Below are 24,937 nucleotides of genomic sequence, written 5' to 3' on the forward strand. Positions count from 1 at the left end.
GATGAGCATGGAAATGAAAAACTGACCACACATTTCCTGGTTCTGGACTTTAGCAATCCTTGAGTATGCACCCTGCATGCAGTGGCACCCCCAGGAATTTTTCATAGAGGTGTCCGGATGGGGCCACTGAAAATCGTGGGGTGGCACACCAAAGCCAAAATCCATAACTGAGCTGCAGAAGTTCAATTATGCTGTTTTATTTGGCGATATAGGCTAGTTGAAAACTATTTCAATGTGGAGGGTTAAGGAATCACATGCTGATTTACTTTGGTGTCATATTAGGGGTGCCTGCTGTGGAACACAGGCACAACCTATTACTATTCCTCATACTTCTTCTTCTTCTCATTCCTCTTCAATACCAAAATTTCTCCGCGAAACTGGCCTCGCAGTGTAGCCAGCACACAGGTAAAAGTACATCAAAACATGCATAAAATTCGGGAATACTGTGCTATGACTTTTCTCAGAGATTCGCCCAGTGGTTTTTACGAAATTCGTAAAATACTGCGCAAGATTTCCCATTCAAAGTGATTGGAGATCATCCAAAAATCAACGTTTCTATTTTAATAGATAATCTTGCTAATTATGTGATGTGCATAGACTAATACCAGTACAGGTAACAATTTCCACAGCAATACTTTTTGTAATGTGATATGTGTATACATGCTAGGCTGGTTGTCGTTTTTCCTTATAAAGACAAATATGCAGCTTTATTTTGAAGGAGTACATTGACTGTAAGATTGATATTTCAGATAATTTTAGGGTAAATTAAAAAGGTAAGTATGTTCTCAGTTGGTTGTCATTATGTAGCAACCACCAAAACAAAAATAGTTTTCACATACACAAAAACAAATTATTTATGAAAAACACGTTCAAATAACCTAATAATCTAATAACAATGAAGGTGTGAGATGTATTAGAGATAATGTGAAAGATCTATGTGAACCCTACTAAGGGTATAATCGACAGATACTAATGGTTATATAGTAACTGGGTCGACATGCCTTTTTGTGCATCATTTCTTCTACTCTATGTGTGAGGGTGTGTGAAGGTGTTGTAGGCTACACTTGGTTGAGGAGAGGCTCTGCAGCCTTTTGGCCCAGCGCCAGTAGTGATATGGAAACAATAATAAACGACCCTCTGGATATGTAGACATGCTGGGGAGAGGCGGTGTCCCCCCCGTACGGAGGGTGATGCTGAGATGATGCAACCAGAGGAGGGGGCAGAGGATCATCCGGCTGCTGCCAACAGAGAGAGAGAGGCTGACATCCGAAACCGATGCTGCCTGCCGTCTGAAGTTGGGGATTAGTGAAGTGTTTGCCACCCCAAATGAACACCCACCGGACATTTATCAACGTGTCAAACATAAAAAATAGGAGAACCTCAGGTATGAATATTTTATTTGCTCACTAAAACAGCGCTGTGTTTTTGCCGGCTATGCTAACACTGTTAGCCGAACGGTAGCATTAGCAACCTTAGCTTTGCCATTGCTCCCTGACAGCTGAGGTGAATTAACTGACTGGAAAGAAACGCACAAACCTACTCTGAAGTGGCATTAACAACGCACACCCGCTTTGTTCCTTTTGTTTGTTATAAATAGAATAATAACTTTGGTTTTAACCATCAAACTATATTTTTTGTCAGCTGTCAAGGTAGAATAACTCACTTGAACCGTTACTATGAATTATTTCAAAATAAGTCGCGATGTATTGACAGGTAGCCCCAGTGTCAGTCATAATTTAATGTGCGTCACTATAACTGCGTTTATCACAGTTACTGCTGAATTGAGCTTTTTTTTTCCTGATTAAGGGTAATTTGTGTTTAACTATAACAGTGTTTTTGTTGGCTGTAAAATCGCCACAAATCTTTTTATTACTCTCAACAATGGTTTGAAATAAGATGTGATGCAAGTGGGCGCACTTCAGCTTATTGCTAATGCGGGTCGTGACAAGACTACCTATAACAATATAGTATAATAATATAATATTTGAACAAAATTTGGGCATCGCTAGATCCAGAGCTTTTGACTGTATTGTAACGTTACACTTGGATTATCTTTTTCACCTGAAATATACTATACAGTATCTTTATTTGTTATATCACTACTTTCACTGTAGGTTCAAAATCTCGCTTTTTCGGAGTTTTGACATGATTGTTATAGTTTAAATAGCGAGTGTCTAACGTGTCTAGCTCGGTGCTTTTGTTTTGAAAGCGTATGGCCAAACAGGAAGTGAAATGACTGAAATTCCCTGCGTGTCTGACCTCAAAGCTAACTAGCTAGCTGGGCTCCTTGTGTTTTAAGTTGCTATTTGGTGTCTATCATGTAAGTACCAATGTTTGCTTACTCTAAAGAGTGGGGCAGTTGTCTCTACCAAGAGGTTTGGTGGGTTAAGTCTGTCCTTGTGTGGTTAAATGGCACATTGTTAGGGCTAACGTTAGCCGTGGTGCTGCTAATAGGTGTAGCTAAGAACAATGTAAATTTGCCACCCCCCTTAGGAGAGTCAACAGTGAACTGATGAAGCTTGTCACTGGCTCTTGGCCGGCCCAAACTACCGCAGAGCTGTAGCCTGGGTGTCTTACTAAATCCTCCTCTCTTTCAAAGTCAATTCATTTAAAAATCCTATTTTTTTTAAACCCGACGTGACCACAGATGTTTCCTAACTTTGCTGGAATAGCTTGGAAAGAGCAATATTTTACAGCCCATTCTTTAAATCATTGTCCAGGAGATATGACTTAGGAGATATTTCGTCATGACTCTGCCTAATCATTGCTTCACTGTTAGGAAACTATTTGGGAAAACTCTCAAGTCTTGGGATCTTTGCCCCCAAGTGACGTTGAAAAAGGGGAGACAAATAAATGTATTTCCAAGACAGCCTCACAAGTCAGGACCAATCCTATGCTTCGCATAATTAAATTTAATCAAGACGATTAATTTATTGTCGCAGTAGGCATGACAACTCTTGTTACTGATTCTTCATTTTTATCAGCATATTTTTGTAGCATTGAAATACGAAGGTACAATTCCAATATGACTGAGGGCTAAATCGCCAAAATGGTTTGTGTATTTGCATTCCAGGTTTGTGTTTTAATAGTGAGGCATATTATTTTGAAATTCTCGGTTTGACAGTGTTTGCTCTGTCTCAGGCAGACTGGTGCCTGCTTGTCCTTGTACACACAGTCACCCTTTTCAAGTTTACCCCTTTTTTTAATGGAGACGCCACCACAGGAAGCTGATGTTATGGCAAGGAAGTGCCTCCCCGCAGTTAACGCATGAATAAGGGAGGAGAGCAGGAAAGGGGTATTAATGAGTTCCTAGACCTCCGCTACCCCCACGTCCCTCTCTGCCTAGACTGTTTCTTCTGCGTCTTCTGTCTCAGTGTCATGCTTTGTTCAGCTGTCTGTAAAGGAACACTACACACACTTGTTCCTTCGGTCAGCCTTGGATCAGATCCATTGCATTCATTAACACTGAAATCGAATACTGTAGCTCCCTTTAATTTCAATCAGGATAAGTGTTATTGGCTTCTGGCTCGATTTGTTGAGGAGCAGCTCAAGTTCTGCAGCACAGAGCACTACATGGCTACACTGAGTGGAGGTGTTTTGAACATGTGAATATTTTTGTGACAACCTCCGACCTCTCATAGCATAGATAGTGATGGACTATGTATGATTAAGGGGCAAAATTATTACATGTAAAACAATCATATCCTTGTGGTTGCTGATATGTTGTAGATTCTGAATATAGGCCCCACAATCATTCCCCAGAAGAAGAGGAAGACTTTTGCATCTGGCCAATATTTAAGAAAATGTCTGCTAGTGGCAGAGAAACCTGATGGACTGCAACCTTTTCATTTCTGTGTTATTTCTTTTCAATTCTAGCTATATTTAAACAGTAATACATCAGAGGTCATGAACAGTCATCCCAAAAATGTGGAATCACCAAGATTTTGTTTTCTTGCACCGTGTCAAATATTGTTTTTGATACAGTGCAGTTCATTACAGATATAGGTGAAAACTACAGTAGTGTGGGAATAATGACTATTTAGACTACTCTCTCTAAACCGAACAAAGTGAGGCTGACAGGCCAGTGTGTACAAATTTATGATGTATATTTGAATGATTTTTTGAAGAGTTTCTGAATTGGTACACGCGCAGTATTTTGCAGAGTGAGAGAGTGAAAGAAAAGGGAGCTGCCTCTGCCCCATTTAGCTGCACTTTTGGTCCCCAGCCTGTGCTCCCATGTCTATTCAGATCCAATGAAAAGAGCAGTGCATTAGCTAGCAGCTCTCCATTTCAGACATCTGCTTTGACACACATTCAGCAATTCAGAAAACTGGCTAGTTCTCGAGCACATACGTCAGTACTTAGGGAAAACGCCCTGCCAAACGTATGTGTTATGGATAAATACTTGCATACACAGGGACTACAAAGTTGGGTGTGCAAAGAATCAGTTAAGGTTTGGAAGTAGAAGGATCATGGTATATTATGTAGCAAGCTGAGTCCTATTGATTGCCCTGTATCTTTAGCTGGAGAAGTTGTGCGCTTGGTGGTGAGTTTAGCAGCTGCAGTGGTGCAGTTTTGAATTTTCTTTGCTTCTTTGTGCCCAAAAGATTTGCGTTTTAAGAAAACAGTAAGAATACATACAAATCAGGACTACAGAAGTGCTGGCAATAGCAGACTGAAAGACAACCAAAGCTTCCCAGGCAATTATTTATAGCTTCACTGCATGTATAATTTAAGATAACCTGTCAACATATAAAATCTAGATCTGGGTAACATGTAGTGGGAACTGTACAGACATGAGAAAGGACGTGTTCTCAAAATATGGCCATGACATGAAGCTTCCAAATAAGGTGAGGCCTATGAGGATATGGTAGCTTAACCTAGTGAAAGAGACTGAGTGGGGAAAGATACACGGTGTAAACTTAGAGTTAATATTCTAATCATGAACGGTCAAAGAGGTTGCAGGTGTAAACACAATATGCTATAAGTATACTATGAAGGCAGAGTTTGTGTTGTAACCATAAGCCTGTACTAAAGGTCTGTGTAGAATCTAACCAGCTGAGACACATTATTTGCCATTTCCTCCACATGGGGCAGAGAAGACTGTTTTTGTTTGCTTGCAGCACCTTCTAAACGTACACATAACTGTCTGTGTTCTGATGGTATGTGACATATATTTTATGGCTGTAAGAAGTTTTCCACAAAAACAACAGTGAGCATGTTATTTTGAGTAAAGATTTCAAGTGCTACAACGTGAAAAATATACGTTTTTATCTTTAAGTCAAATCCAACTTGTCATAACTCTTTCCTAAAGCCTAGAGCTGTGTGTTTTTGTGGTTTGGTCTTATAAATCAGGTGTAGCTAAACCCCTCTCAGAATCTACGTCACTGGAGGCCAAGGTTAACCCAACAGAAATTAGAAGCCAAGTAAATAGTCTCTGCTGAAAAAAAAATGAATCACTTTGAGGACTTGAAGTGCACTCAGAGTGGAAGATTTGGTACAGGATGACAGATTTAAAGTAACATCTGCACCCAGGCAACACAGCTGAAATCTATTAGAAAAGTATTTGTTTTTGAATAAAGTGCAGTTGTGGTCTAGCAGTAGGTTATTTTGGATTATCTGGAAGTATTGGGAAAGAGACAGTTGACAGTATGTGGCACAGATGTGAGGTATTGTGTGCAGATCTCCTCCTGCACCTGCTGTATCAGATTGTAAATATTGCCTTATTTTTGTAGCATGTATTTGTGTAGTTAAGATTGAGTGAAAGGCTTTAGTCCATGAATTGTCTAAACATTTGAGCTCCTGCTGCAGTGCATTGGTCAGCTTCTCACAGTGTTCTATTTAAAATCTGATTTACTGCTGATACTTGATTATATTTATTTCCATATCCAAACAACAAACTTCTTCTTAGGAAAACAACAGTGCTGACTCTGACTGTAGCTGGGTTTCTTATGTACAATAAATAACTTCAGTTCACTTTTTCCTCTCAAGAGCCATAGTGCAAAAACTTCAAGACGTCCAAATCTGTGCTAAAGTACTTACTCTTTGTTTCCAGCTGTGTCCCAAATCACTTTTTTTGCTATCGTGGCATCAGTTCAGGTTCTATTCAGACCTGGACGCAGCATGTAAACAATACTGAATAAAGCTTTGTGTGTTTTAAACAAGCATTTGTGATTTGGTTACAGCCAGTTTCAGCACCTTGTTCACTGCCAAATGAACACTGCTTATTTGCAGAATTATAACAGATAACTGGTCGGTTTTAAGACTTGCTGCTAATTCAAGACACATTTTGTAACAATACATAATACAGCTCACCAAATTATGCTCAAGAATGTGCCCCCATTAAATTGTTAATGGGAATCTTTTCTGGTTTGTCAAGTTGTTTAAATTCAACAGCGGTAATTGTGAACTGGTATGAGTTGCACGAACAAGGCAATGAATGATTTCTTGGCAGTGCGAGATGATATTCAGTGCATCATACCGGTTGCCCAGTAACAGAATAACGGACTCACATTTTTGCCACACAAAATGTGAAGGCAGTTAAGTTTGTTTCACTTTGATCTGTCAGGGAATCTGCTTTTCCTTTTTTGGCTCTGCTGATTACTCTACTCAACGCCAGAAAAACTTGGCCATGTTTGTCTGTGCTAAGGAGTAGAGTGTAGAGTAGCAGCAGCCACCCCTACACAGATTAAACTCTTTATCAGTGTGATCGTTGTTGCAGCTGACAGGCAAGTGAAACTCTGAACCAACTGAACTATTGCAAACACATGAGAGCCACCTAGTGGAGACACCGGTAGGCAATTGAAAGCTTCAGTGTCTATCTTAGATTCCTGTCAAAGGGGTGGTTGACTACAGCTGTCATAACAGCCACAAGGATTCAAATGGCCACACAAGTGTCCATGTGTCATCTTGTAAATATAAATTGAAATTTTAAAACTGCAAAATAGGGATTATAGGGATTGGAAGAATGATCTAAATTATCCACTACCTCCCAAACTCCAAAGAGCTCAGTTACTCAGTGTGGTCTCAGTGTTTTCTGGTGTTAAGGGAATTGCTCTGTGGAAAGAATTCCTCTTCCATGGAAAACTGGAGCTATCACTGTGCGCTCTGACATACATTACCTTTCCCCTCCCTCCTTTGTGCACAGATTGAGCTGTAAATGTATCGGCATCAGAGAGTTCAGTATGAAGAAGTCAGTCCGGCCAGCGGTGAGTAAGGTGAGTGGGGATCGAGGGAAGTCAGAGGCCACGGCTACCGCTGGGACCGGAAAGCCTGCAGCCAAGATTGGCACCACTGCACCTCTGTCTAAGGTAAGACTCATTAAGTGATGGAGCAGATGCTGCTTTCTATTTGATTTGGTTTTTGAATGAAAGTCAGTGTTTATGCTTTCAGGTGAAAAGCAATGATGATCTTCTAGCAGCTATGGCCGGAGGGAATCCTGCATCAAGTAATGCTGTCAGCAAGACCAAGAGGACTGCCTCCATTGGGACTACTGCTAGCAACATAGACAGCAAGCCAAAGACAACATCAGGTATATGTAATATTCCATGGCTACATGTGAATTTTATCTTTTCTGATGTATTTCACCGGGAATGTAAAGATAACCTTATTCTTTCTTTCCAGGTTCTTTATCCAAGCGTACAACATCTTCGATTTCCAAGGAGCCAAATTCATCACGAGACCGTCTGCGAACATCCAGGACCTCAGCCAATAAGAAGCAGTTGGTATCAGGGACTGTATCGGGGGATGTAGCCTCAGGAAAGCGCTCTCGCAGTCAGATCCAAGCAGAGTCTGATGGCCGTATGAGCAAGTCTAAATCAGACGGCCAGATCAGTGATAAGGTGGCTCTGGAGACCAAAGTGAAAGACCTGTTGGGTTTGGCTAAAAGCAAAGACGTGGAGATCCTCCGCCTCCGCAGTGAGTTGAGGGACATGAGGGCCCAGCTTGGCCTGGGAGGGAAGGAAGCACCACAGCAAGAAGAAGCTGGGGAGGAAGAGAAGCCCCAGGTTTCAGCCATCACAGCAGCTGATGTGGAGTCCACTCTGATTCTCTTACAAGAGCAGAACCAAGCCATCAGAGAGGAGCTCAACCTGCTGAAGAGTGAGAACCGAATGCTAAAAGACCGCCTCAATGCGCTGGGCTTCTCTCTGGAGCAGAGGCTGGATGCCTCTGACAAGCTGTTCAACTATGCCTCCCTGAGCCCGGACCTGGCAGTGGGCAGCGGGCAGAGTGATGGTGGCGGAACAGGTACACTGACCTCCTCAGTGGAAGGCTCGGCCCCCGGCTCTTTGGAGGATCTGCTCACAGGACACCAGCATGGAGGCTCAGCAGACAACCTCGACAGTGAATCTAGTGAGGTTTACCAGGCTGTCACCTCCAGTGATGATGCTCTGGATGCCCCCTCTGGAGCTTCCTCATCATCTGAGTCAGAGTGCGCACCCAGCAGGGAGCACTCACGGAGGGGCAGCAGCGGCAATGCCAGTGAAGTGTCAGTGGCCTGTCTTACGGAGCGCATCCACCAGATGGAAGAAAACCAACACAGCACTGCTGAGGAGCTCCAGGCCACGTTACAGGAGCTGGCTGACCTGCAGCAAATCACCCAGGAGCTGAACGGAGAGAATGAGCGGCTAGGTGAAGAGAAGGTGATCCTCATGGACTCCCTGTGCCAGCAGAGCGACAAGCTTGAGTTGTATGGTCGACAGATCGAGTACCTGCGCTCTCTGCTGGATGAGCATCATATATCATATGGACTAGAGGAGGACATCAAGAGTGCCCGCTACATGGAGCTGGAGCAGCGCTACGCAGACCTGGCAGATAATGCCCGCTTTGAGAGGGAGCAGCTGTTGGGGGTTCAACAACACCTGTCCAACACACTGAAGATGGCTGAACAGGACAACGCTGAGGCCCAGGAGATGATTGGAGCACTGAAAGAGAGGAACCACCAGATGGAGCGCATCATGGAGTCAGAGAGACAGGGCCGAGCTGCCATGGGGGCCGCACTTGAAGAGTACAAGGCAGCAGTGAGCAATGACCAGGCGGAGCTGAGCCGCTGCAGAGCCCAGCTGGACCAGGAGAGGCAGAGGGTGGCCGAGCTGTACTCTCTTCACACTGCTGGGGACAAAAATGATATCTGCCAACTGCTGGAAGGAGTGCGTCTGGGGAAAGAAGAGGCGGAGGCCAAGGCGGCGAAGTTACAGGAGGAACTGGAACAAGCCCACAGTGAACTCACGCGGCTGCAGGAGACTTTCAGTAAGGTCAGTTAAAAGTTGAAAGAGATTTTGAGAGACATCAGTTTCCTTAAGTCATGAGATGCTAAATTGATGTGTCTGACCTAAATGAAACTTTAATCTAGGGTGCAAGAACTCATGTAACAGTTTTTGGGTCACCAAAGTGAGTTCCCTTTTGTTTATGGAGCAGAGCCAGATTTGACCTTGAAAACATCACAAACTCAGCAGTCAGGTCTCCAGGGTTTTCCCTTAGCAAGGAGTGGCCGACGCTCCTTGTTAGTGCCTCACCAACATAACACTAGGCAGAGGATAACTGTATGGATGTGTGCTTAACACACACATACTGTGCACAATACATCTCCATAAATTACTGTATGACACCACTGGAGCTTTGTTGCACATTAGTCAGCTAATTACTTTAAGGCTTGTTAATGAAATAAAGGACACCCCTCTTCCTGTGTGTGCAGCTGGACAGGGAATACAGAGACTTCCAGGAGCAGGTGCAGCAGCAGATGGCCGAGCAGGAGCGTGTCCTGGAGAAGCAGCGTGTGGACCTGCAAGAGAAAGAGACTGAGATCGCAGATATGAAGGAAACCATCTTTGAACTGGAGGATGAAGTAGAGCAGCACCGAGCTCTTAAACTCCACGATAACCTCATCATCACAGACCTTGAGAGTAAGTGGACTGGACACACAGAACAGTGTAAACTCATAGTAATGAACAAACCTTTACTGGCTTTATGAACCCTTGTGTTTATTCAAGCAGGCAGCCAGTGATCATTTAGAAATCCTGCTGTGTGAAATCAAAACCAATATCTACTAAGATATCTGGTTTGATTGACAGTCTTTCATGTTGCATATCTCAGAGGTCTTAATGTCCTGGCATCAAGTGTTTGTCAAACTTGGGTCAGACCAACATGAATTTGTTTCCTATTTCAGACTCTGTGAAGAAGCTGCAGGACCAGAAGCACGACATGGAGAGAGAGATTAAGATTCTTCACCGTAGACTGAGGGTAAGAGTGCTGCAGGGGGCACTGGGCTATTTGCAGACTGGGATTAAATACTATTTGCATAAAACTCTTCGTTTTGGATAGGGTTTAGAACACTAAAGCCATTTTCTCATGTGAACTCTGGACAATGTCCGGAGTTTCCTTTTCACACATGTAGCACACAACAGGAGAGATTATCTGTGCCAGATATGGAGAAAACTGCTTTTGTTTCAGTGAATCTGGGTCTGGATGTGTAGATAAGTAGTTGTTTGTTAACACGTTCACTGTATCAACATTTGTTTGCCCAAGGGGCTAACAGAATCATGAATACTGCTTTAATGATCCGGTGTACAATTCAGCCTGAATTGTTTTCCACTGTCTGCTGTTGTCTTACTGTGTGTGTGTGTGTGTGTGTGTGTGTGTGTGTGTGTGTGTGTGTGTGTGTGTGTGTGTGTGCGCGCGCACAGGAAGAATCGATGGAGTGGCGTCAGTTCCAGGCTGATCTGCAGACAGCTGTTGTCATTGCTAATGACATCAAGTCCGAAGCCCAGGAGGAGATCGGAGACCTGCGGCGCCGGCTGCAGGAAACTCAGGAGAAGAACGAGAAGCTGTGCAAGGAGCTGGACGAGCTCAAGAGCCGGAAGTAAGAAACACAGAGAGAGACGTTTGGAAGAGCTCCAGCAGTCATGCTGACATTGTCCATCTCGTGCTTGTACTGTAAACAAGATGAGGGAACATTTAACTTTGCTTATTTGATTATGAGTGAGGGTGCTCAGTAGTGGGGTTTGCATTATATTGTCACTGATGAATCCCACAGTTGAAAAAATGCCTTCACAGAGTAAATGATTTGTTAAATTTCACCATAATGGTCTCAACAACATGACGTAAACCCCTGAATAAGAACCATCCTTGAACCATATTGTAAAAAATTGTCAGCATATGAGCTCTTAGTGTTCATACTTAGCAGAGTACTGTATGTTTCCCAGGCAAGATGAGGAGAGGGGCAGAGTGTATAACTACATGAATGCAGTAGAGAGGGACCTGGCTGCTCTCAGACAGGGAATGGGTCTCAGCCGGCGATCTTCCACCTCCTCAGAGCCCTCGCCCACCGTCAAAACACTTATCAAGAGCTTCGACAGTGCCTCACAAGGTACCTAACAATCATACCGTACTCCACTTCCCTCACTTTTATATGTTGCTGCTGGTTTTAACAATAACATGACATCAGGAGTGTGTGGAGCAGGTCTGAACTGAGCTGTATGTGTTGGTTCTCTTTTTACCATTTAACTTAGGTCCACCTACCAATGGCAGTGCCACTGTGACTCCAACGGCCTCTGCTACCCCACTACCACGCACTCCCCTCAGCCCCAGTCCCATGAAGACGCCCCCAGCAGCTGCTGTTTCACCCATACAGGTACAGGAGAGTAAGCTTTGCATGTATATGTTGCTGTGGTGTTATCGTACCATTTAACACCTTTTAGTGGTTAATTTGGAACTATATCGGCCACAGTGGGAAAACTAGTCTTAAGCTTCATGAGACAGCATAAAAAACACACAAGACAATCGATGAGGACAGATGTGAAAAACTTAATACGAACAAACCATAGATGATAAAAGTGATTTAAAAAATAAATGAAAAAAATAGAGAAGGGCCAGTTGCAAGATTTAGTCTGTAAACATAGAGTCTGAGGAACAAAATAATGATTGTTTTTTATGTAGGTTATTCTATCTAAAATGTATTTGGAGCGAGTACAAGTGACCACCCGTGAGGAGGATTTTTTTCACTGTTGAAAAGGTTATTAATATTCTAATAAACAAAGCTTTACCTGCTCTCTCAGTGACTACATTTACATGCACTCCAGTATTCAACTATTATTCTAAATATGACAATATTCTGAATTTCACACAGGTCATGTTAACAGCATATTATGTTAGGATATTCTGAATTAGGCCAAATAGGAGAGTGTCAACAAGCTGCTGCAAGGCTGCGACGCTTGGGAGACTGATAGTGTGGGTGCTATGACCCTATGCCCGCAGAGAAAGAATGCCTATGTTGTAAAGAATGATTCGTGTTTACACATTTCAGCAAAAGTGACATCTCGTGAGATTTCAGAACAAAACTTCTACCGCTGCCTTTTCACTAAATACTGGACCAATTTCAAAAATTGTCTTTTTGGGAATAAGGGTAAAAAACTATATTTTGTGAATGTTAGCATAGTCACTGCCAGTTGTGCATGGAGTCACTTAACTGTGTAAACTGTAAATATAAAACACGTCCTGTCTTTGTGAGGTGAGTAGCCATTTCATAGTTCTTGTTTTTTATTCACCCAGTGCCTCAGCAGTTTGTATTACTACTAGTATAATTATTAGCGAGTGAGGTGGTGAGAGGTTGTAGATGAATTAGACTGTCAGGCAATGCCGCTAATTTATACATTGCATTTTAAAATAACAAAGTCTTTGGATTTATCAGGTGGATTAGAGATGGCAATGCAACTATTTTGTTTGATGAAACTCATCTGAATTAGTATGGAATGAATTGTACACTCAACACAGTACACAGAAATGTTTTTATAGATCAGTCTGAGTAACTTCATCTGGGAGCACACATTATATCATTTGTATGTGACTGTGAACTAACCTTTATCAACCAAAACTCTTAATCTCCAGTTGTTGTTTTTTACTGTCCTGTGAAAACGGTTCGTTTTTAATGAGCAAGGGAAAACAAGTCTGTTTTTAGTGTTGTTGACAGTGCGTTCTTCCAGATAATCCAATAGGTTTCTTTGAAAACTGCAAAATCACCATATATGGAGATACTCAGTTCTCTTTGGACAATTTATTTTGTTATTTCGAAATTTTGTGTTGACATATTTTAAATTTTATTACTTTATATTAAGACCTCTTGCAGCATTTAAAACACAGAAAGTTATTATTTTTTCCTTTGCTTTTTTGTTTTAGAGACACTCCATAACTGGCTCTATGTCAGCAGCCAAGCCACTCTCCTCCCTGAGTGATAAGAGGCCCAGCTACACAGACATAACCATGCCAGGTGAGGCGGCCATCATGGTGATCATTTAAATACACTCCTTACACTGTATGATTAATAACAGTTTCTCTATTTCAGAACTGTTACTCTCAGAAATGCAGGTGTAAATCTATAAAAGGTCAGAATAATATATTGTTAAATATGGGTCACACAAAAGAAATGAGTCCTTTGGCCTCTGCTATACCTCTGTCACAGTAAACTAATGATAAACGGGAATGGACCTCCCCTCTGTCATGAGAAATAGCACGACAGTGTTTCCCTGGAGGCCTGGAGTTGGGAGTTAGCAGGTCTACTGTATGTTGACTTCATTTTTTAGTTAATCAAAACACAAGAGTGGATGATAAGAGGGAAATGACGAGGCACCACATACTGTAGAATTTCCCTCAGTCCGTTCTCACCAGTAATGAGTTCAAGTGTTTAATGTGAACGTGCAGACTGGACCGTCGCCTCCAATGTTCCATTTATGTTTCTCAGATTTATTATTTTCCTGCTGAGTGAGGCAGCGTCGTTCGTTGGTATTCCCTGAACTCTGGCTGGAATGTGGCTCTATGCTGACCCTGTTATCTAATTTCAGAGGAAGTCCCTTATAGAAGCACTCACACTATATGTGATGTATATACTGTAATGTATCCACAGCTGAGCACCTTCTCAGGGGAACCTCGGCTAGCCGACCTCAGTCTGTCCTCCAGAGGGTTTCCAACATGGACTCCACCAAGACAATCTCAGGTTAGAGATGCTAGCCAAGTTATATAAACTTATTACGAAACTGTTTTAAACTAACTCAGTCAACGGTGTATTTAAAATAAATGTCTAATCATGTCCCCCATCCCGAGCAGTGTCCCGAAGAAGCAGTGAGGAAATAAAGAGGGACATGTCTGCTACAGATGCCTCCTCAACCTCCCTAATGGCTATGAGCGCTGCCTCCTCGCCGCTCTCCCTGTCCTCCTCCTCCCCCACTGCCTCCATCACCCCCACAGCACGCAGCCGTCTAAGGTACCACCTTCTGGGGCCCTGACTCACTTGTGTGTTGTACTGGTTTGGTATAACTGGGTTGCGTTATTTGCCTGTAATCCAGCAAATGTGCACACACTGCCTGTTTAATGTCAGTGTCTCTGTTTTCATTCTTGGTCAACTGCATGTGTGACATCACCACTTCATACTGTGATTCGTCTCCTGACAAAACATACAGCTCCTAGCCCACTAAGCAAACATGCTTACCATGTTATCTGTTCGCCTCACTAACACATTAAATCTCGGTGGCAGCGTGTTTACTTACATGTCTCTGCTCTGTGTCTGTTACAGAGAAGAAAGAAAGGACCCGCTGTCAGCACTGGCCAGAGAGTACGGAGGCTCCAAGAGAAATGCTTTGCTTAAGTGGTGCCAGAAGAAGACTGAGGGTTATCAGGTAGGCCACTGGAAAGTACGAGCTCATCTGATCCTACATGATGAAGTGACTGTAACTGTTCTCCACTGGCTTGGGAAGAAGCTGGCACTCTATAACAAACACTGTTAAAGGAGAACTCCACTGATTTTTACACATCATAGTCTGTTTTCGGGTGTTAGAGAGAACTGCGCATATGTGAAAAAAAGTGGTGGAAGAAGTATGTAGGTTTTTTACTTAAGTAAAAGTAGCGATACCACAGTGGAGAAAAACTCTGTTACATGTGAAAGTCCTGCATTCAAAATTTACTTAAAGTACCAAAGTGAAAGTTCTCATTATGTAGACTGGCCTATTCCAGACAAATTTATATTATACTACTGGATTATAATTGTTGATGCATTAATGTATTCATCACTTTAACGTTGCAGCAGGTCAAGGTGGAGCTAATTTTAATTACTTTATATACTCCTGGGTAGTTCAGCCTGTATTAATACATCATAATGTATTTTTTTTATCTATATTGTTATTTTATATTTTGTATTAATAATGTAACTATGCAAAGTAACCAGTAACTTAAGTTATGAAATGAATGTAGTGGAGTAAAAAGTACAAAAGTATAAAGTAGTAGAAAATGGAAATACTCCAGTTATGTACACATACCTCAAAATTACACTTAAGTACAGCACTTGAGTAAATGTAGTTATCTACATTCCATCTCTAGAAAAAAGGTTGTATAAAGCATTTTGTGAGCTGTGTTAAATCTGATAAATTGAGTGGTTTGAGTCAGCGTTGGTTGGGTTTGAAGACCCTGAGTGGTACAGAAGGAGGCCATGATAAGTAAGAACAAGGTCATTTATTCCGTCAAGGCCTGGATCAAATATGGCGATACAACTATATATTTTGTGGTGTGTTGCTAGTTCCGGTTTAAAGCAACAAGCTGAGCGGTACCTGACCAACAAGCTGAGCGGTACCTGACCAACAAGCTGAGCGGTACCTGACCAAAAAAACCAAACAGAGTCAGCAGCACAAACAGACAGCACAGTTTTATGATCAATTCAGTTATTCATAAAACACATTAATTGAATGATTTATCATTAATTGAATAGTTTATTTTGTACTACATGTCTGAAATTGATGTGAATGTGTGTTTAGGTGCTCAGTTGAAATTAATAAATTATGTAGAACATGAAAAGGGGTTTGTTGTTATATCTGTTTTTAGGTAAGTACATAATGTCAGGAGACTAAATTTATGACTGGACAGTGAGATAAATATTACTGGTGAACCGTATCTGCGTAAGCTGAGACTCCCTTAGCTGAGACTTTGACAAAACCAGTTGTAGAGTGAAAGTTATAATCCAGTAAATCAGTCCTGGTTAATTTGACAACACCTGTGGTAACAGCAGGTACAGTTTAATACTGCTGTTGCCAGTTCCCAAAATTCTGGAGGCAGCAAACACACATTGAGCAGCTTTTTTTCAGAACACAACAGAAGAGAAACTGGTGTATCTGTCTACATTACAACCAATTAAACTGACAATGTAACAATAACGAAATTAGTCAATAATCCATCATGTGGTGAGTGTAGCCTGTAAGTCTTTATCTAGTAGCTCACTGGCTGCTCCTATCTCATTACTCCCTGCAATATTTAAAGCTGATCAGTTGCCCAAAGATGCCAGAAATGACTTTTGTCATGTTTTGTTGTTGGATTTCATGTAGATGGCCACTGAGTGCTTTTTAATTTGAAGTAGCAGCAGTCGGAACTGTTTGGTTTGCATTAGAAGCAACTTAATACAGCTCTGATATGCTGCAAAGAGAGTGAACAGTGAGACTGATATCAGTGACATAAAATTAAAAACAGTAAAGATGGATAACATGATGAGTCATTTCCTTTGAGTCCCTTTTACAGACATAAGTAGGCAATCAGAATCTATGATGAACACAACAATAAAATCTACTATATAGAAAAAGAAGTACAAAATGTAAATACTTAGCAGAAAAAATGCTTACCAAAAGTAGTATCAAAAACAGGGTTTGAGTTTATCAAAATTTCCAGGATTATAACTTTGACTCTTGAGTCGATGTATATGTATACAAAGACAAAACTGTCAAAGCATTGAGCTAAAAATGACTGAGACTGAAATGACAATCAGTAAGCATGTCAAGAGTCATTTGCAACATTGAAGTGATGTTCGACCCTCTTAACTGATGTAGGTTATGGTTACCATGACATCCCAGGCCCTCCACAGGAAGTGTGCAACATTTAACACATCCTGCAAGATACCACCTGACAAAGACATGAGGCTTTTTTAATCATATTGTACCATCCTTATTATAGCTGTGACACTGAGGGTAGGTGAGCATTGAGTTACATATAACCTCAGTGTTTGTTTGAAATCATAGTTACAGCCCCTACAAAGGTCAGATGGCAGTTGATGGTGGAAAAGATGGAAAAGATGATAAATATCACACAGATGAGTAATGCTGACACCTCGTATAAGATCACAGGCTGACAGTGACATTCATGACCTGGGATAAAATGTTGTATCTCGGATGAGGCTTAGGAAGTGGTTTTCCATTGATTTGTCAAGTTAAATCAAAGTTAAAGTGGACCGTTGCTTTGTTTTTCAGAACATCGATATCACAAACTTCAGCAGCAGCTGGAATGATGGCCTGGCCTTCTGCGCTGTGCTTCACACCTACCTGCCTGCACACATCCCCTACCAGGAGCTCACCAGCCAGGAGAAGGCAAGTAGAGCATCCAGGAAAGCCCCAACCTTTAAGCCATCATGACTTTATCATTTCCGTAGTTAAACTCAGATTTCCACTGAGTGTGACTGTGACTCTCTTCTTTTTTCAGAGGAGAAACTTCACCTTAGCTTTCCAGGCTGCAGAGAGTGTGGGCATCAAATGCACTTTGGTAAGCTTTATACCAATATGAAATGACTATTAAAATAAATATTAGCAAAACCAAAATAATGGAAAAACTGTACTTCAAGTGTAAAGAATGTATACAGAATAAAGCCAGACAACTTTGGGTCAGATTTGAAAATGCCTTTATTTAGACATTATGTATATTCAGAGGAATGTGTACATGGTTTTTTTTTTCTTTCTTTGCTCTTTTTGGAAGCTGTTCTATTTGACTCACATGTGCTCGTCCCCTATAGTTTTACTTGATGCTATTTGTTTTTTTTTCCCCATTCTTCTCTGACACGCCCCTCTAACCCATAATGTATATACTACTAACATTGCTCATTCTAATTATTAACCAGAGAGGAACGACAGCATGACTTAGAGTTGTGCAGTGTGTCATTTATAGTTCTGCTTTTAACCTCATAAACCTCAAACAACTGCTGGCTGTGTCAGTCACTACAAACCAAAGCTGTGCAGCTAGACATTGTTTAAACTCACAGAACTTCATCTGAAAATCTTGTCGAGATCCTATAGTTTCCAAAGACACCAAATTTGGGGATAAGCGTGTATAAAGGGTTCTCAAAAAACTGACAGCCCTATGTAAGCGATCTATAGCACATGGTCAAAAGTGCATGGCTGAAGTGCAGTTAGGGTGTGTCCAACTCCACTTTTGTTAGTTTAATAGGGCATATTCTGGGCACAAAGTGAGTTGCAAGGGGCAGAGGGGTTGCATTTAGTCTCTTACTTAATCATAGGTGTGTTTTTGGCATTTTGAATTCAACCAATTAGAGTGTCATTTCCCATTCCCTTTAAAAGCAAGGTGCAAATGCTCTGCACTGGGTGTACAACAGGGCCCTGAGAATATTTCCAGTTGATGGAGTCTCTCAGCAGCTTAGCTTAGCTTAGCTTAGCTTAGCATAAAGACTGGAAACAGCTATCTTGGCTCTGTCCAAAGGTAACAAAATTTTCTTGCATAGCAGCAGTACTAGCACTGTGACCCTCAGGAATCCCTGCTGGTTGCCTGGCAACTTCACGGTAAAACCAGGTGTCCAGGACATCACTGCCTTCGGCTAAGAAATAGTCCAGCAGGGCACATAAATTCGGCCTGTAATTGTTTGACAAAAAATTACTAAAGTTACCCTTAATAAATTTCTTCCGAACCCAACTTGAGTCCTTTATCAGTGGATGGGGTTCGCTCAGTTATTAAGGAGATGGTTTCATTGTTTACTCAAACACTCACCAAATAAATTATGAATGATCTTGTTTTATAAGAAATGGTAAATTGCATTATTAAGTCATCTTTATCTAGAATATGTGAGCAGTATCTCTTCTCCTTACCTGTCATTTTCTCTTTCACAGGACATAAATGAGATGGTGCACACAGAGAGGCCGGACTGGCAAAGTGTCATGACTTATGTCACAGCCATATACAAGTACTTTGAGACCTGACTTCACCATCTCAGCCACCCTGCTCCTGCAGCACAATCAGAGCTACGCCAGCCCTCCTGAGCTCTCAGCAATCTCCCAACCCCACAGGCAACTGTTATACCTCACAGACACCCTCCCCCTCACCACAGCAACACTGCGTCACGCTGCATGTTGGTCATCACTATTCAGCAAGACTAAAGGCAGACCAGAACCTCACTGGACTCACACACAGCTACTCCATCCTTCCAGTGCAGCTTAGAAGGGGCTTTGTGTACAGCTGTAGTTCAAGGGCTTGCCTGTATGTCCACTGTTGAACTGATGAGCCACGAGACGTAACTTTGATGTGAACCAAGTATGAACTGACCAGCGATGAAATCCGATAGATAATATTTGCTTCCAATTCATGTCTGAAAAGCATGAAAAAGAAACCAAGTCTCAGTGCCTTCTACCTGGCGTTTTTTTTTTTTTTTTTTTTTTTTTGGCAAATAATATATCTTCACAGATCACCCAGGCTCCAGGGTGTTAAGGGGGAATTCCTGCAAATCTGACTGTTTTTTTTTTCTTTTGTTGGTTATGAATATTTTGTGGAAGCTTCTGCAGAACAACAAACCAAAAGTCAGTAATGTTGGAATACCCCCGCAACCCTGATAATTCCCTCTGAAAGGAATTCAGACAGACACAGCCTTTTTGCACCAAGTCTTCCAGACGTTACAGTTTGATCCAGGTGCCTCTCTTTCCATGGATAAAGTGCCTGTGTGAGTTTTGATGCAGGAGACCGGGACATGAGCTCTCAAAATGGGCCAATCCTCCACAGAGGCAGTGTCTTTTCACTACAGTTTGTGAAGCTGAAGATTTGAGGAGTTGTTGCCAAATATGTTCCAGAGCCTTTTGATTGTTGATTTCTGACTTACTGGTCATCAGGACAGAGCAATGTTGCAGATGGCTACTACATTAACATCAGATCATGACTGACTGTTTACTTTTCAAGCACAGAAATATGCTATGTTCTACAACACTACTACACATTTTGTTAAGCTGCACTAACACACTCTTATGATGGTTTTTCACAAAAAGATTTGTAAAGGTGGACTAATATTCTGTTGTGTATGGAGTTTAGCGCTGATGTGTTTGCATTTCGTAGGCCTGCATTTGCCATCCTGCACTTCTTTCATTAGGCACATAGAGCACACAGCATCATTTAATCATAACCAAAATACGAGTGAGTAGTATTTAGTCTTTTGATGAATTGTGTTTTGATTGACTTTTAAGTTCTGTTCATATCAGAGAGCCTTAAACTTTATCGGCCCACAGGTCGAAGTAGAAAAATAGTCTCTCAACATGGACTTCATGTTGGGAAAATGTGCCCTAGTGTTTGGAAATTAGCAGAGAGGGATTCATAGACGAGGACACGCTGTAAGGTCAATACAGCGTCTCATTGAAGGAAGAGTTCGACTTATTGGAAATACACTTATTCATGAGAAAATTCATACCACTCTAATGCTGTACACTAAATATAAAGCTGGAACCTGGAGCTGGCTAGCTTAGCTGACTATAAAGCCTTGAAACAAGGGGAAACAACTAGCGGGCTCTGTCCAAAGTTAACAACATCCATCCTAGCAGCACATCCACGTGTAGTCAGACCTTTCCCCACAGCGGTGTGAGCACTAGAGAAAGGTCTGTATGCACCCATTATCATTCTGCTATAGGGGAAAAATGCTCTGGGTTGTTTTTATTTCTCTGAACCAATCGCATTTGTCTAGGGTGGCATTGAGGCCACAATGCAGCGATGGTGCCCTTGCAAAATCTATTCACTTATAGTGGAAGGGGAAGAACGCTGGCTGAGATGATCGGCAAACGGCCAGCTTTACAGTACAAATGAAACAAACGAGATACAACATGTTAAGTAGTGAGCTTCAGAGGTGCTGCTGGGCAGATTACCTTTGGACAGAGCCAGGCTTGCTGTTTCACCTGTATCCAGTCTTAATGCTAAGCTAAGATCAGCTGCTGGTTCTAGCTTCAGATTCAGCGTACGTAGATGAGAGGGGTATTGTTTTCTTCTTATCTTCCGAGAATCAGCAGGAAGTCAAACTAGTGTATTTCCCCAAATATCAAACTATTTCTGTAATATCAGCAAATATTGTGTAACCTTTTTGTTTATTCACACAAAATATTCACACGTGATCGGACAATTCATAGTGCCATTGACTATTGTGTGTGTAAATACTGATGCTGTGTTAGACAGGTAGTTTTTTCAAATTCCTAGTATGACTAACCGTTACTATAGAGCTACTTTGTAGCACATAATGTCATTTAATTTGTTGGATTTCAGTCAGCAACATTAATGTTGTGCGTAACATTTTAAATAGTCCTCATATTTAGTATTTACAAGCAGTATACAAACATTTAATTAATGGTTTATAACACACTGTAATGTAGTTGTAAGCAAAATTGTTAAAGTTTATTAATGTGCAGTATTTGCAAGCAATAATGACTTCTCCTGACAAGACTTATTTTATATGAATACAACTGTATTTCACTATATTGTCATTCATTAGCTGTTTGTACAGCAGCTTCCACTTATGGGTAACAACAGGTGGAGTTTTAATTGTGGACAAATAGATTAATAAACACTTACCGGTAAATCTGCTTACAACTACATTGTAGTTAATTATAAATAAGCTATTAAATGTTTATATATAGGGCTTAAAGTGTTACTGTGCAATGCTGTCTGACTGTGTGTTTATCGTGCCTCAACATATCAAGTTCACTGTATTTATTTGCATGGTTTCCAATCATTTTAGTGAGGTCATTGCTTCATTGGTGTGTCTGAAGTGTATATGAATTTATTACACATACAGTAAGTAGCTGCACTGAGATAAGCTTTTTTGTATTTCGCACTAATTTGCTGCCTTAACAGTTCAGCCGAGGCTTTTGCGAGTGAAACTGTGACATTTCAAACTGCAGTTATCTTTGCTCACTAGATGTGTGTTGCAGTGTGGAAATAATTTCTAAAACAAGGTCCTTCTTGTTTGTGCCTCCTGAGGAACACTAATAGTGAGTGATGGCCATAAACCATGTCTGGTGAAGGTGACTACACACTGTTATGATTTGGACCAGACGAAGCTGCCAGCTGGTATCAATAGCAACATCAGAAACATTTTTGTCTCGATTTAGAAGCACATCCTGCCGTGCCGTTTGCCAAGCCACATCACCACTATGTGTACAGCTGCATTAGACACTCAGCAATTTAAAGTCAGCACAAAAGCCTGCTACAATGACAGTTTTATTTGTGTGTGCGTGTGAGAGTGAGGTATTTAATGACATTTGAAAGCACTGGCTCTCTGTTGTGAGGTTTGTGATGCCATGATGCTGAGGATTATCAGCCAACACTTTTATTGTGTTCTGTTGTGTTCCACCACCGGTCCCGTGTTTTATTGCTCCCGACAGGAACGTCTGAGAGCTACAGAAAGATTCAAAGCTTCTCCATCCTGGAAGTGGAATGTGTTTTTGATCACGCTTTAGTGATCCTGGGACTTTACGAGGTCCAGCGTGTGCTGATGTAGAGTGATTGATGAACATGAGGAGAGAGAAGATGGCTGGCAAAGGCTAGGAAGCACATTCCACCTTCACATGATGCAGCTACGAGGGACATGTTAAACTGTTGGGACCTGAGATGATGCCCTTTGAGTGTGTAGCTTTACCACAATGAGCAAAGCAAATGTGAACTGTGCATTATGTCTTTATTGGGTCCACTTCATCACACTATTTTCTTTGTTTACTTGAAAATGCTCTGAGAATTCCACTGAACCTGCTTTAGTTTGTCTTTTTGTTTCCATGTTGCCTTTTTATTTTTACAATCCATGCCACATTTTGTTTTTGGTGTGGAATATTTTTTTCCTGATCACACTACACGCAGTGCTGAAATGGTCCCTCTGTAAAGTTAAAGATGAATGAGCAATTGTGTGTGTCTGTGTGTGTGTCTGTGTGTGTGTAAAGGGACTAAGCTACAGTATTAAGTGCACACTACGATGATAATCAGTTGTAAAGAAAAATGCTGTCTGGTTTTATGTTGCTTTATTTTTTTCTGGCTATAAAATAAATGAATAGTTATAAAAGACCAATGAAACAGCTGTGTTTGTTGTCATCATTGTCATAGCATGTGGTTTGAACTCAGAAATAGCCAACAATTTACATTTTCAGTTGGCTCACAGTAGGGGAGATGGGGGTTGATTGGCTCACAGCTATTTTCTGGTCCTTTGAAGGTCACAGAAACAAAAATGTCACATAAGAATATTTGCTTTCTTCATCAGTGTTCATTTACTATGTTTTATTATCTGAAAATAAATTACCATTTTGGTGAGGGTGACATTTTGTTTTTTTAGAACTGAAAGTTAAAAAGGTGCTCTGTGAAATGAATGTATTATAGAACTGTTAGATAAAGATATTGGAAACGTGTTACCTCTGGTTAGGAATCATCTACATTTTGATAAAAAAATTTCAAAGTCTGTAATGAGTAATTGTAGCTAGCTAACATCCAGTGGCATGCAAAAGTGTGGGCCCCCTTGGTGAAAATGTCTTTTACTGTAAATAGTTAAGTAGAAGATGAAACATGCTTTTAAACATTTTAATCATGATTAGGATATTATTGTTATTATCATCATTATTGTGTGTATATATATATATGTATATATATATATATATATGTATGTATGTATAATGTGTGTGTGTGTATAAAAACATTTTTTTTTTTTACAATTTGTGAATGAAAAAAAGAAAAAGAGCACCAATCAAATGTTTGGGCACCCCAAGAGCTCTCAGACAACTTTTAACAGGGTCTCAGACCAGAATTATCTTGTTAGGGCTATGTATTTGTTCACAGTCATCGTTAGGAAAGACCAGGTGATGAAAATTTCAAAGCTTTATAAATATTCTGACTCCTGAAACCTTGTCCCAACAATCATCAGCCATGGGCTCCTCTAAACAGCTGCCTAGCACTCTGAGAACTAAAATAACAGCTGCCCACAAAGCAGGAGAAGACTATAAGAAGATAGCAAAGTGTTTTCAGGTAGCTGTTTCCTCAGATCGTAATGTAATTAACAAATGGCAGTTAACAGGAACTGTGGAGGTCAAGTTGAGGTCTGGAAGCCCAAGAAAACTTTTCAAGAGAGCTGCTCATAGGATTGATAGAAAGGCTAATCAAAGCCCCTGTTTGACTGCAAAAGACCTGCAGGAAGATTTATCAGACTGGAGTGGTGGTGCATTGTTCTACTGTGCAGCAACACCTGTGCAAATATGACCTTCATGGAAGAGTCACAAGTTTGCAAAGGAACATCTAAACAAGCCTGATGCTTTTTAGAAACAAGTCCTGTGGATTGATGAAGTTAAAATAGAACTTTTTGGACACAATGAGCAAAAGTATGTTTGGAGAAAAAGGGTGCAGAATTTCATGAAAAGCCCAGCTGTTAAACATGGGGGTGGATCGACATCACAATGTCCCTAAAAAAGCTGAAGATGAAGAGAGGATAGCTTCTACAACAGGACAATGATCCTACACACACCTTAAAATCCACAATGGACTACCTCAAGAGGAGCAAGCTGAAAGTTTTGCCATGGCCCTCACAGTCCCCCGACCTAAACATCATCATCTTTTACTTGCTATTAACGGTTAACGGAATTTTGACCAGGATTGCCCAAACTTTTGCATGCAAATGAAGCTCAGCATAAGTTCAATCAGGAAGACTTCTTTTGTGCTCATCCATTCACAATTCTCTCCATCCCACTCCCACTGCTTCCTCTAATCAGCTGACTATGGGTGTTCACTTTTCCAGTTATCCAATCAAACTTTCCAGTCAAACACGATCTCTATCATCCAATCAGGATGCTACTGCAAAATTTTAAATCTTCTCTCTCCTCTGCTGCTGTCAGCCGTCATTTCAGTCAGAAACGTCGCACCCTCCTCC

General features: G+C 41.2%; 1 protein-coding gene across 2 annotated transcripts; it reads left to right on the forward strand.

Moving 5' to 3' along the window:
• Positions 1 to 1,186: 1,186 nt before the first annotated feature.
• specc1la (sperm antigen with calponin homology and coiled-coil domains 1-like a) lies at positions 1,187 to 23,118 on the forward strand. Of its 2 annotated transcripts, none has more exons than XM_050051163.1 (16): positions 1,187 to 1,384; positions 7,148 to 7,310; positions 7,393 to 7,531; positions 7,624 to 9,254; positions 9,695 to 9,902; positions 10,166 to 10,239; positions 10,683 to 10,858; positions 11,202 to 11,365; positions 11,508 to 11,629; positions 13,171 to 13,261; positions 13,895 to 13,984; positions 14,095 to 14,251; positions 14,561 to 14,663; positions 17,268 to 17,384; positions 17,497 to 17,556; positions 18,909 to 23,118. In XM_050051163.1, the coding sequence occupies exons 2-16, from the start codon at positions 7,185 to 7,187 to the stop codon at positions 18,996 to 18,998; spliced, it is 3,348 nt and encodes a 1,115-aa protein (XP_049907120.1). In that variant the 5' UTR covers positions 1,187 to 1,384; positions 7,148 to 7,184; the 3' UTR covers positions 18,999 to 23,118. The 2 variants fall into 2 exon arrangements, with proteins under 2 accessions (XP_049907120.1, XP_049907121.1); XM_050051164.1 differs by lacking the exon at positions 1,187 to 1,384 and adding an exon at positions 2,227 to 2,320.
• Positions 23,119 to 24,937: the final 1,819 nt, after the last annotated feature.

The sequence above is a fragment of the Epinephelus moara genome, chromosome 8, assembly GCF_006386435.1.
Source record: "Epinephelus moara isolate mb chromosome 8, YSFRI_EMoa_1.0, whole genome shotgun sequence".
Classification (NCBI taxonomy): Eukaryota; Metazoa; Chordata; class Actinopteri; order Perciformes; family Serranidae; genus Epinephelus; species Epinephelus moara.

Coding starts and splice junctions, on each gene's coding strand:
- specc1la (XM_050051163.1), top strand. CDS start 7,185: ATGAAGAAGTCAGTCCGGCCAGCGGTGAGTAAGGTGAGTGGGGATCGA. Junction 14,664..17,267: donor AGAAGACTGAGGGTTATCAG/GTAGGCCACTGG, acceptor TTTGTTTTTCAG/AACATCGATATCACAAACTT. Junction 17,385..17,496: donor AGCTCACCAGCCAGGAGAAG/GCAAGTAGAGCA, acceptor TTCTTTTTTCAG/AGGAGAAACTTCACCTTAGC.